Source organism: Scomber scombrus, chromosome 23 (assembly GCF_963691925.1).
Source record: "Scomber scombrus chromosome 23, fScoSco1.1, whole genome shotgun sequence".
Taxonomy (NCBI): domain Eukaryota; kingdom Metazoa; phylum Chordata; class Actinopteri; order Scombriformes; family Scombridae; genus Scomber; species Scomber scombrus.
Genome location: NC_084992.1, coordinates 14,633,077 through 14,645,904, shown reverse-complemented (window position 1 = coordinate 14,645,904; position 12,828 = coordinate 14,633,077). Strand labels below are relative to the sequence as shown.

The 12,828-nt window shown below is 39.3% G+C and overlaps 1 protein-coding gene across 1 annotated transcript in view; it reads left to right on the top strand.

Annotated features, from left to right (window-relative positions):
* Positions 1–303: 303 nt before the first annotated feature.
* LOC134005983 (inactive ubiquitin carboxyl-terminal hydrolase 53-like) overlaps positions 304–12,828 on the top strand; it is a 32,576-nt gene continuing 20,051 nt past the window's right edge. The window contains exons 1-5 of the mRNA XM_062445029.1: positions 304–625; positions 8,606–9,322; positions 9,913–10,005; positions 10,775–10,909; positions 12,311–12,421. Coding sequence (XP_062301013.1) covers positions 9,179–9,322; positions 9,913–10,005; positions 10,775–10,909; positions 12,311–12,421 — 483 coding nt within the window. The 5' untranslated portion in view covers positions 304–625; positions 8,606–9,178. The remainder of the gene's footprint in view (positions 626–8,605; positions 9,323–9,912; positions 10,006–10,774; positions 10,910–12,310; positions 12,422–12,828) is intronic.

Genomic DNA, 12,828 nt, shown 5'->3' with positions numbered 1-12,828 from the left:
ACACTACACACTGTTGTAGTGGGCTGCAAACTGCAAAGCCCTGCACCATAAAGCAACATTAACGAGCCTGCCAGCAGAGTTGGCGCTCTGCAAATGTTGGGAGTGTGTGTGTGTGTGTGTGTGTGTATGAGAGTGTGCGCTCTGTAGCCGTGGCAGTGTACAGTAGCATGGCAGACTGCAGTAACTACAGTGTTGAAGAGGCGGGGTTTGACATCTCAGCTCTGAAAACATCTCTAATCCAGTATTTCAGGTGCCGAAGTCGACCGGGCGACCATTGCTCACTACCGCCGCACATCAGCGAAGTGCTGCAGAAGTGCACGCCTCTGACTAAACCGGAATATATCGCAAGTGGATAGAGACTGCTGCTGTGTCCGAAGTGGAATTTCTGACAGAGGATAGACCCTGTAAAAAGCCAGGGAGAGTTTAGTTTCAGCGGCGTTAAGACAGCACTTTTTTTCTCTGGTGGGTGCTTTAGTTTCCAGTATCTGTCCATTGAAGTATATTTTAACCAGCGACTCCTGCGGCTCCTCAGTTCCTCCCCCCTCTCCTCCGAAACTCAACCAAAATACTTCCAACGCTCCACACTGGAGGATATAACAACACTTGGGGGTTTCTACCGTATAAGGTGAGTGACACGTTATTTGAGTCGGTGCACAAGAAGTCCTTTAAACTTTCCTAGTTTGTGTTTTTTTATACAGCAGGGGCGTTTACGTGGGCCGGAAATGTAGCTTTACCTGGAGCGCAGGTAAACCAGGTAGGCCTAGCTGTTAGCCTCTTGTAGTCGACCAGGTGGCTTTAGTTTCAACACTTATCAAGTTAAAAAATGGAGTGTGGAAAAGTTTAACGCTTCTGACTCGTGTTGCCATTTTAGCCTTTTTAATTTAATCTGATTTACTGCTGGCATTTTCTTTTAAAAGTCGTACGGAGTCGCATTGTTTTTGACAGCTAGCTAGTAAGTTAGCCATGTGTCAGTTTATCATTTAATATTAATATAAGTAGCTTTACGGAAAGGAAGCTCAAGTTACTACTCCTCTCATATTAACTTTTTAGCACAATATTTCATTAACCGGATGGTTATAGTGGTATATAGACTCATAAATACACTTTTGAGGTTGTTTTTAAAGTAAGAAAAAACAAAACACCAGCCGTCCTTTTATTTTTTTTATAGTGTTGCGTCACCTCAAGATAAACAAGCACAATAAAAAGTTAACAGCCAAGTCTCATGTTTTGTTATGTTATGGACTTAGATAACTTAGGTGACATATTGCTTTATTATTACACACCCTTTTTTATAATGTGGACAAAACATGCAGGAGTTTACTGGAGCTCATTCTAAACTCATTGGCAGACCACCGTCCTGTGCACCCTGTGAACCGGTCTCTCCCACTTTAATTCATTCCAGTGATAAGACACCCCCCCCCCCCCCCCCCCCCCCCAGCAGCAGACCTCATTCACAGGAGCACGGTGATGATAAAGCAGTGAGATCATGATCCATGTAGGTATCATGCCTACTCATCCTTTATGTTCATCTGGAACATTTCTTTCACGGTGAAGTAAATATGGAGGCATGCTGAAGAACCAGTTTTGACTCCCAAGTGTTGTCACTTCTTTTGTTTGCAAGCATCTCGAGCAAGAGGACTTAGAATGACCTAATACACAATGCAATCTGTCTTCCATAAGGCTTTGGATCTGAATGCTAGGTTATGGAAGTTGAGTGTGAGTAAGGAGTTTATCACTTAACTTTTCTCATTAAGCTTAATGAATTAATTTCTATCGCAGGTAGATGAAATAAAGTTGTGGGTCATCACTGCCACACTTTTCTTGGCAAGCTGTTGTCAAGTGGGAGGACATTAAGGAAGCAATCTGAAGTATGAAGAGGAGGATGTTTTATTTCAGTCAGACCGTATTCAGTGTGTGTGATACTGGAACATGTGCTTTTGTTCTCCCTTTTCCTCTGTCGGACACGGTCAGGAATAATGGGTGACTCAGCGTGGTGTGGGTGACCTGTTCAGTTTCACAGGGTTGATCGCGGTGCTGGAAAGCGGCAAGCCTTTGAGCAGGAAGCCCACACAGGAAACGAGCGCTGCATTGTTGCCCAAAGTTTTAAAGCATGTCTGCAGTCTCTAGGGAATTTTACAGTGAAGTTTCACTGTTGTTTTAGGGGTCGAGCATGCAGGGTCACATTTAATTACCCCTTCTGTTATTTGAGGTGGCTTGCCTGTGCTAAGGCTTTTGCATATTTTCAGACAATTGTGTGTTTGCTCGGTTCTAAATCTACATTAAAACTAACAGGATAACAGAAAAAATAGTTAAAAGCCAAGAACACAGTATTGAATCTGGTGCAAGAACATAATTATATTCTAATGTCAGACACTTAAGAATATAGATATGCAAATACCAACAATGAAGTGCAAGTACAAGTCTGAGTGGGAGTCATTTCTGACTTCATCCCTACATTTACTTTATGAGTCACACTTCTGAGAAGTTTGCATGACTTAACTCAAAATAGAGCCTTTTTTTAAATTCCAGGCTTAACTCTTGATATGAAATATGTCTCAGTGAATGACAGATAAAGTGTGGTCAAATTTAGACAGGTGCAGGACTCGAAATGACAATTTATAACAGACAGGGATAGGAGTCTGTTAGGAGTTGCATTCATGTCGATATCTTTTGCTATTTCCCAAATTTGAGCACAACACCACCCAGGAAATTACAGGCAAGCACGCAGCTAATGAATCACAAATATAAAAGTTTTATATTTAAGTCTGTATCTTAAAACCTGAGTGTTTCATTGTTACTTTAGCAACAGTTTGGTTTAATTTTAATACCATCTAATTATGTTGTCAGCCAGCAATTGGTGCATATTATACATCAAAAGTAGTGCATCTGTGTGGGCTACTTCTGTGTAAGCCCTAAAAAAGGTGGACACACTCAATATAGTGCCCAAGTTCTTTTGTTTCTCGTCTCACAGAAAGTTTTAATGGTTAAATTCGACTAAAAATAGAGGAGATAAATAAGCACAATACTTTGTCACCTATGGGAGAAGGAGTTGCTGTTCTGTGTTATCCCTAAAGCCATTTATCACTCTTGAGTCAGAGCTGAGGAGTAACATGAGGGAACATTCTCAGCTGTCATGCAGGTGATAGAAAGATGTATTGAGAGGGGGAAAAAAAGAGGTTCTGGAGAGACTGAAAGTTGTTGCAAGTTGGGTTTTATCAAGGAAAAAGTGGATTAAGAAAGAATTTATAGGCTATGTATGGAGCGTGACAAATGTATGTGTTCAAACAGAGTATGATGGAGAGACTATGTTTCATCTCCCCTGCAGTGCTGCGTAATGAGTATTTGTGAGTGAACCTGCAAAGCTAAATAGCTCCAACAAAAGCCTCTTTATATATCTGGAATGCTTTTTCTGCCTTTGTGCTTTTCCCATAATGTGTTGCTGTTCACACGTCTTATAGATATTGAATTAGTGTGACTCAATTTCCCACAGATTGATTCATCAGAGGCTCCTGGCATATACAGGGGATCAATTGAATCATTCTTAATGAGGCCATCCATCAGCAGATCGCTAATAGATAAATTATAGCATGGGACTCCCCCCATGCCTTCACATTGTAGACATCCACATTGTACCGGTCCCGTCGGCCTGTCAGACTTGCTGATGCACACCACTCTTTGGCTGATTGCTCCTTGGTGCTAGCTTGAGCATTTCCCCTATGGCAAGGAAGAGAAAAACAGTCAACGCTGGACGTTTGCTTGACAACTTGGAGCAAGCCTTTGTTTATAAAGGAAGAGTGGACTTCCTGTACTGGAGTGCCTGAGAGAAAAAGTAAAATTACGACTTTTGTTGGGCTTCCGCTTAGATTTACATTTTTGGCCAGACTGACATATTTGGGCCTGTAAATAATTACAATAAGAAGAATGTTATAATTCTTATTCTGCCTCTTTAAATCTAGCATCACTGAGACGTTGAGTTGTTTTTAAGTTGGCAATTATGTTATTATTCAGTTATGTACATATGTTATTTTCAGCACTGTGTGTGTGTTGGGTGTTCTTTACTTTTGAATGTTAAAGATACAGCATCTGTCACACAAAGTGGAATTAATTTGTTGGTTAGCCAGCTAACTTTTGGAAATTAATCCTGGCATTTTGGTCTCATTTAGATGGCTTGAGTTCAAACTGAGTAACACTGCTGTGGTAAATAATGCCACAGACCAAACCTGCAAGGAGTATTATTTTTGCTCAGACTTACAGACAAAATATGAAAAATGTTTAAATTTTAATGCCTTCTCACCAATGTGCTGTAAAGAAAAAAAAGGCTTGTAAATTGATAATATAGCAAATACTTGCTGTACAAACTGTGTCCCTCTCTGGTCATAAAACAGAGCCGTTAACAAATTGCAGTCAGTTTTAGTAGCAACACTCATTAATAAAATACACAATAGAATATTAATTATTTGATGTTATTCCTTTTGGTTCAGTGCAGCCTGTTACACCATTAATGCATCACTGTAGCTCTGAAGAACGTGAGGTGACTTAGTGAGAAGTTTCATAGACTCAATTAGAGCTGCAACGATTAGTCCATGAATCGCTTACTGTAGTTGACTATAAAACTATAAAATTGATTGCAGACTATTTTAATAATCGATTTATCATTTGAGTCAATTTTTAAGAACATAAAAAAAGGTCAAACTTTTGTCACCAGTTTCTCAAATGTGAATATTTCCAAATTTCTTTAGTCTTCTGTGTCTGACTGTTCGTTGAGACAAGACATTTAAGGCTTTTTCTGACATTTTACAGATGAAGCACCTCATCGATTTAAATATATAGAATAATTAGCCGATTAATCAATGATAAAAATAAACGTAACAATAATGTAAACCCTAGACTCAATGAGACTCAATGGATGAATATCCACAAACTGAAAACCTAATTTATTTGACAGCAGTAATAATGCTCCTCTTAATAGTTAGATGTTATGGATATATTCATTATAATAATTCCAGTACTTTTCACACACTTACATAATATGTCATGTCAGCTGCAAATTAAAGTATATATAATATTTATACACAGTTGATAATACTATAGCTTTTAGTGCTATTCCTAGTACTGCTTTTTATATTGAGATGGTGTGCTTAGATGTTGTATATTTTGTCTCACTGCTTGTTAGTTTTTGCTGCTATGGTGACCTAATTTCCCAGTTGGGATCAATGGTTTCATATTAAATAGACAGCTCTTGATCTGTCAATGTTGCATGTGGTAGTGTTAGGTTTAGAAAAGCCAGGTAACTCAAAGTAAGATACTTGCTTTGTGAGACAGGGCTTATCTTATCAACATCAGCCAATTATGTTTTATTTTGTATTATTTTATTTTATTTTACATGAAGCCAGACGGTTTTGGAGGGAAAAGAACTTAAATATGAACAAACTGGTAAGGGTCAACTAGACGGAAATGTGTTCAACCTGAACTAGGTGGTGTTCAGCACTAAGACTTGAAACGGAAGGGTGTAAACAACTTGGCCTCCATTAGGTAATGATGCAAACCTGGCCTCTGGACAGAATTGTGACCAGCCAGTTGAGTCATTTTCTCCACCTTAGTTTATAAACAAGGAAGTAGATACTTCATGTAGCTGCATTCACTTGAAATTGATTCTGAGGGATCTGTTTTCAGTTTTTGAGATGATAAAACCATGAAATGGCAGCATATGAAATACAGTAAGATTGTTCTTGTTAGCAGAGCCACTTGTGGGCTAACGTGTCATGAATCATTCTCTCCCAACTCATCACTCTCATCTGTATCCTGCTTGCAGGTCACGTACAGTATGTGGCACTTTAATCTCTGTGCATTGTAACTCAAGCGGTCCACGTCTAAAAATGTGCGCATGTGCTCATGTTGTCAGACAAAAGGTGTCTTGCTTAATGCAATAAGCCTAAAATGCTTTCTGAAAAAAATAATTCGGTTTTAACATTCCACAAAAGAAAAGAGTGAAAGTAGTGTATGTTATTGTTAAGTACAAGGGGCATTATTTGCCTTTGTTAAAAAAAAAAACATGCTCTTTGCTCTGTGCTGTGAATCATCTTTTAAAATGATATTGAATTAGTCATCAAGTGCCAATTTCAGTCTGGCCGAGACATATTTTAACATGAGTGAGGTTGGCAGTTACTCAAGTGGACTACCATAATGCAATAAAATCTCCAGGACTGGAAAGCCAGGGCCATATTTACTCCTGCTGTTGTCAGCAATGTCACAATACAAAATGTGCATTGGTTTCACCATGTCATTGAAGTGACGTTGAGTAATGTGGACATGTGGATGTGTGGTATTGTTTGTTTTTTTTTTTTTCTTGCTGCTAAATTAGTTAGGAAGAGATGCTGCACAGAGATGTTTTTGTGATAGCTTTAAAAATAGCACCAAATACCCCTTAATCGTAGGAATAAATGAATTGGAATGTGGGTCATTGTTTAATTTGGTGTCAAAGTGATGACACCTTGCAGCAATAAGAATAAAAGGTAATAATAATAATTGTGCTATTAGATTTATAAGAGTAATAGCTTAAGGAAATGTGTTCAGGCCATTCACGTAATTAATTTCTTATTATCAAAAAACTGTGAGACAATGTGATGTGATTTTGGTTTTCGTCATATTTCATCACATGCCAACAAAATGGATGTTCATGCATGTGTGTGTGCCTGGAGACGGCGTACGATGAGACGTACACATGGTAGCAACATGTCAAGGCATGTGATGTAATTAATTAAAAGTGGGCTGCACAGGAGGACTGTACAGTTTTCCACTTGTCCCTCCAGCCCTGAAACTAATCCGAAAACAGCAGCTCTTAAGTAACTCCGAGCTTAAGTGATTGCATTGGAATGCTGTTGCTATGGAGCCCAGTTGCAAAGTACAGAGGCAGAGATGTTAGCATGTTTAGCTGAATCATGGGAAGATGACTATACATGCTACATGTAAATACTGATCTTCCACCTTTTTTAACCTGCTGTTCAGTTTCTATGGTGCAACATCATCATCCACTGACAACTCCTGAAATACCAGGATGGCAGTGTTGTCCAACTGGTTTTGGCTGAAACTTTGTGTGTTCTGGAGACTGTCACTAGAAGGAACTTTCATTGTTTGCGCAAAGTAGGGGAAGTTTTTTTTTTTTTTTGTCCTCACTGTGAATAACAAAAGGTTTGAAGTTCATTGTTTGAGGTTATTTTGTAGGTGTGAGGGCCCAAAAGAGGATGAATCACCACATATCACACAAGGAACAGTTGCTCATTGTTGCTTCTTTTTATTTTTGTTGCTTTGTCATCATTATTTTCCATGAATTTATCATCATATCGTTGAATGGCGTAAAAGAATATCCTATAAAATACACAATATACACATTAAAACTTACAGGCTCTGACTTTGTGTAGCTCTTGGGGCATTCAGTAATGGAATAACCTAGACGCAGCTTCCATTGCCTCACTCAGCACAAACATATTCATCTATCTACTCGGCCAATGGAGCCACACGGACTGCACGTTTCATAAATTGAACAGCATCTTGAGTTATGTGTCATAATGACCGATACTGCTCCTCTGATGTTAAAAATAGGTCAGGCAAGTGTTCTTTTGTAGTTGAGTTTATAAAAGAATGACAATGCCAGGCAAGCTGACTAAACGGGATAGGAAAGAAACTTGAGAGGAACTGGAATCCTCTCAGCACATGAAAACTTTTACAATCTTATTGTACAACATAACTGCATATTAAATGTGTGGGTTAGTTAGTCGACCAACAGAAGATTAATCAATGGCAAATTATGGTTACTAATTTGTCAGTTATCAAATAAAAATGCTAACTTATTTCCTGGTTAGTTTCATAAGATTGTAAAATGAAGACCTTTTTTATTTTCAACTGCTGGCCAAGCAGAATGATTTTTTTTGCCCTCTTAACAGGTATTCTGCACTCATTAATAATGTAAACAATCATGAGTTGTTTCCATCCAGTTAATGTTATAAATATCAAGAAGTGCAGAAAACTTAGAGCTGGAAAAGGCCTGACAGTAGTGACAGCAGCACTTCATGTTGAAAGTTAAGCTCTTCCTCAGCAAAATGAGTGATTGGAGCTTAATACCCTTAAACTGCACATAAGACATTTTTACAGTATTCTAAGTGCTGGACATCTCATGTACAGATGAATGAAAGACACATTATGTCAATGAGGTAATACTATAATGCAAAGTTTGCTTTAGTTCCATGTTATACTTTTTAAAATGTTACCAATTATGAAGTAGTAATCAATACTGTTGAGGAAATGGAAATACATTGTCTGAAAGTTAATATACAACTCTAGCTGGGGTCAACTGTAGTGTGACGCTGCCTTCAGTGCAAAGGGTGTGTGTGAAAGTTAATGTGCAAGCTTTGTTTTCAAGCCAGAATTGGGCTGGGAAAAGTATATTGTATCACATGTACAGTTCACTTCCCTGTTGTTGAAGAGTCACTTTATTATTACAATTGTGTCCAATGAAAAGAGCACTAGAAAACAGCAATGCATAATAAAATGGGCTCAGCAATGTCATCATAATGTCAAAATCTAATTTATTGTTCTTTCTCTAACACAGCTCAGCCACCTTTGCTGTGCAGTACTAAATGATGCCCGGATAAAACCTGATGATGGATGAACCTCGGAAGGGGTCAGTTTACTGCAGCTGAATATCCTCAACAGCATCATGACCATGTGGCAAAATTTGCTGACAGGGGGTCCACAAACCCTACTGCAGCTGTTGTGAAGCCTTGGGTGCAGAAGACTACAGGATGACTGATTTGTCTGTGGTTAGAATGCACTTCATCGCAAGTATCAGACCAGTGAACATCAAAGGCTTTTCAATACGAAGACTTGGATTGTAATTTTGTTTGTTTGTGACAAGCTTTATTTTATTTATTTATTTATTTTTTTTGGGAAAGACTACTAACTAGCAGACAAGGTAAAAAGAAAGAAGATCTTCTATATGCGCTGCAGACATGGACTAGGAGCCCATGTGTAGCAGGGCAGTTGCTGAAGCTTGTGGAATAACTTAGTCCCCAGACTGTTGGGAAGTCACTCCTTCAGGGGCAGAGGGATTTAATCACAGCACCAACCGACCCACCCTGCCGCCTGACTATCCCACCTGTCAAAAGGCAGACCCCACTATCCAATGGCATGGGTCAAGTTCTTCAGGAAGCCGGGGGGCAATCTGGGGAAATCGTACCAGCCGGGGAGCATGCTGTCTTTGGCCCCCACCAAAGGACTACTGAACGAACCGGGCCAAAACAGCTGCTTCCTCAACAGTGCTGTGCAGGTAGGCCTGTCCTTTTTATTTTGGTTGTTTCTAGCTGAATGCTGCTCTGATTTTCTTAGGATGACAAAGTGATCCACAATATATGGCCAGACATTAGATGCAACATTGTATTATAAGGTGTGACCACCGCTTGTTTCATGTAATTCAGTCCACTTGTTGCTTTCTTTCTCCAGGAGCTGTACACCATGTTCCACCCTATTAATATATGACCATTATTTATTTAGAAATTTCAGAGCTTAGTCACTGTCTAAATTCGCCAGAGCTTCCCAGCAATTTATGAATGTACTTGAAGGTTGCTTTTGACTAGTGGGGTACTTGCTGGTGAGTTAGTCTGTTATTCCAGTCAGCCCACAGTGAGGTCATTCTTTGAGACCGTGACTCAGAGGGTGAGACAACTGATGAGCTGGTTGAGGATGATCATAACCTTCGGCTTTTTTTCTGCGCAAAGGCAGTTGTTCCTCTTGCACAGTCCTCGTCTGAATGTCCTTGGAAACTTTGTCTTAAATGCCATACGTAATAAAAAACTCAGGGATGTTGCGTTTTCTTGTAAAGAGTCCTGATTGACCTCCTGACTTCTGTCCCTTTTGTAGGTACTATGGCAGCTGGACATCTTCAGACGCAGCTTGAGGCAGCTACCTGGACACTTCTGTCTGGGAGAGTCATGTATCTTTTGTGCATTAAAGGTAAGAAGATGTGTTTGTCACTGTTGATGTGTTCACCGTCGCCATGTCAAGTCTAAAAAGCAGTGATAAAAATGCTCTCTGAGACTGGACTGAAGACGTCAAGTACTTCCACAGAGATAAATTGAAAATCCTGACCCTGTAACTTATGTTTTTCTGAACAGCTCTGCTGCTTTACTCTCAATAAATCTAGTCAAAATACTGAGGGAGCTTTTCCCTTTACATAAACTGCTAAACACTGCTAATATTACATTCACATTAAATCCTCAGCTGAGGACCTTCACATTGTAGATGAATATAAACAACCTTTGCCCATTGACTCAAGCAGATTATAACAAACAAACCTGTGTTATAAAGCCTATAGACTTATTATTCTGTTTGTAAATTAAACCTCACTACATCACAGCAAAACTGAAAAAAAGTCATGAAAAGTAAATATTTTACACTGTTACACTGCCTATTATTATTATTTATTATTATTTATTATCATTATTATTATTATAATCCACCCCAAGTGGATTCTCTGGAAGTCTGCAGAAAGTCCACTTGAGGGCCCTTGTGGGCTTGATGATTTGCAGGTTTTTGACAGCCCTCAGCATTCAGTCTTCCCAGGAACCAAGTCGGCCAAGTCCACAAATCTGCAAGTTCGGGGAAGTCCAGACATTTGGATTTGGCTTGTGTATTGAGCGAGGGGGGGCGGGGGCACGAATTCATTTGATAAACAAAATGTCCCGTAGTGCATGTACAAACAAGTTCTTCTTCTCCTCTTCAGGGCATTTTCTCACAGTTCCAGCACAGTCGGGAGCGCGCGCTGCCCTCTGACAACCTGCGTCACGCCTTGGCAGAGACCTTTAAGGACGAGCAACGCTTCCAGCTGGGCTTCATGGATGATGCCGCAGAGTGCTTTGTAAGTTCCTGTGGCAACCAGGCTGCCCTGAGGGAGCGTACGGAGAGGGATGTGTGTATGTTTATGTGTTACCCTGCCACACAGTTTGGGTAATGCACTGCAACAAACTGTTTGGCGAGGTCATTGAAAGAGCTTCTGTCCCTCCCTTCCCCTCCCATCAACCCCTGCCACATTGCTGCTAAATATCATCATGACAGGTTATATAAGCGCCAGGGTTGTGTTTGAACCTCTCTGTTTTGTGCTATCATATTATGTTGCATAATTCTTTTGCTCTTTTAAAAGTCAATTTCATGCGTCCTTTATCATTTTTATATATCAGTTCCAGTTTTTTTCCCTGCTCATTTTGGCACAACAAGGTATTGTTTGGCCAGAAGTTGTTTTTCTCTAACTGCAGTATAATTTTCATGGTTTTGTTTTTTTACTTTTGTTCCAGTTTTATTATGACTCCAGCGATCCAATACAAACCAGATCCTGCAGCACTTTTTTACCCTTCATGTTTTTCTTTTGTCCATCAGGCTTAAAACGTTTATTTTCTTCTCCTGATTTTTATCCCTTCTGTTTAATGACAGTACTCCCAGAGAGCACAGAGCTATTTTTTTCAGATTTTTATCCTTTATTCACTTAGGAAGTCCATTGGCACAGCAATGGATAAACAAGCGAGAGAATAAAATTACTCTGGACAAGCAGAATTGACGAGAATTGTACAATATTTGTACAACATTTGATCACAAAATTAATTGATGATAATTATAATTACTACTGCATAATGTAACATCTTTTGCCTTTTGAATTTGACACAGAGAACAAACAACTTTGAATCCCCTAACACAAAAATGTGCTCTGAAGTCACTTTTTCCATCCACAACTGAAGCTCTCCAAAATTTATATCTTTTATAGACAATCTTAATTCTTAATCTCACACAGATCTTTGGTCTTGAGCATTCATGGTCTTGGTTTGGTCTTGAACTGCACAGGCAGCAGCATGCCAGCAGAGAATTTATGTGAGGAGTTAGCCAGTGTCAGATTAATAGGCTGTGAAGTTGTGCCTGTAACCTTTGCAGGCCTACATTGCAGCCTTAATATTTTATAAATCCACTAGCTCTCCATAGAAACGGGAGAAGGGGGGGATTGGGTGGCTAAACTGGAGTATAACTTGTTGGAGTGTAACTTTTAAATATGTTCCTTCCATTGTCATGTTTATGAAACTACTCGTAAAATTGAATTCCTTGAATGTAACGGTGTGTCCTGTTGCACTGTGCTTTTGTTCCTGGAAATACCTGCGTTGAAGTAATAAAAAAAAAAAAAAAAACCCTGTGGCACTTGTAAAGAGGTGGCATTCCTACAAGAGAGCAGGGACTTTTTTTTTGTCCCATACCTAATGGATGTCACATTCTGTCACAGGAGAACATACTTGAGAAGATTCACTTGCACATTGTGCCTGAGGAGACAGATGCCTGCACTTCCAAGTCCTGCATCACACATCAGAAGTTTGCTATGTCACTTTATGAGCAGGTCAGTAGAAGCTTAGAAAGTATTAAATAGGGTTATGTTATATTTACTTAGAGCTTTGTCATTTTTTTCTGCTGCTCTACTCATCTGTGAAAAGATGGTTTATATTGAGTGTATGTTAATTCACAAGGATTACTTTTTTTCTTGTCTGTGAAAGAGGTAGTGATCATATTATGATGCTTTGTTTTTCTGCTGTATATGTTTTAGTTCATACAGTGTGGAACTGAACACACCCTTGCCAGCCAATGTTAGGATTAAGCAACACACACACACACACACACACACACACACACACACACACACACACACACACACACACACACACACACACACACAGAACATACACACACATGAATACACATGAGTACATGAATCACTGTCTGAGACAGTAGAAATCCAATACGTCATGT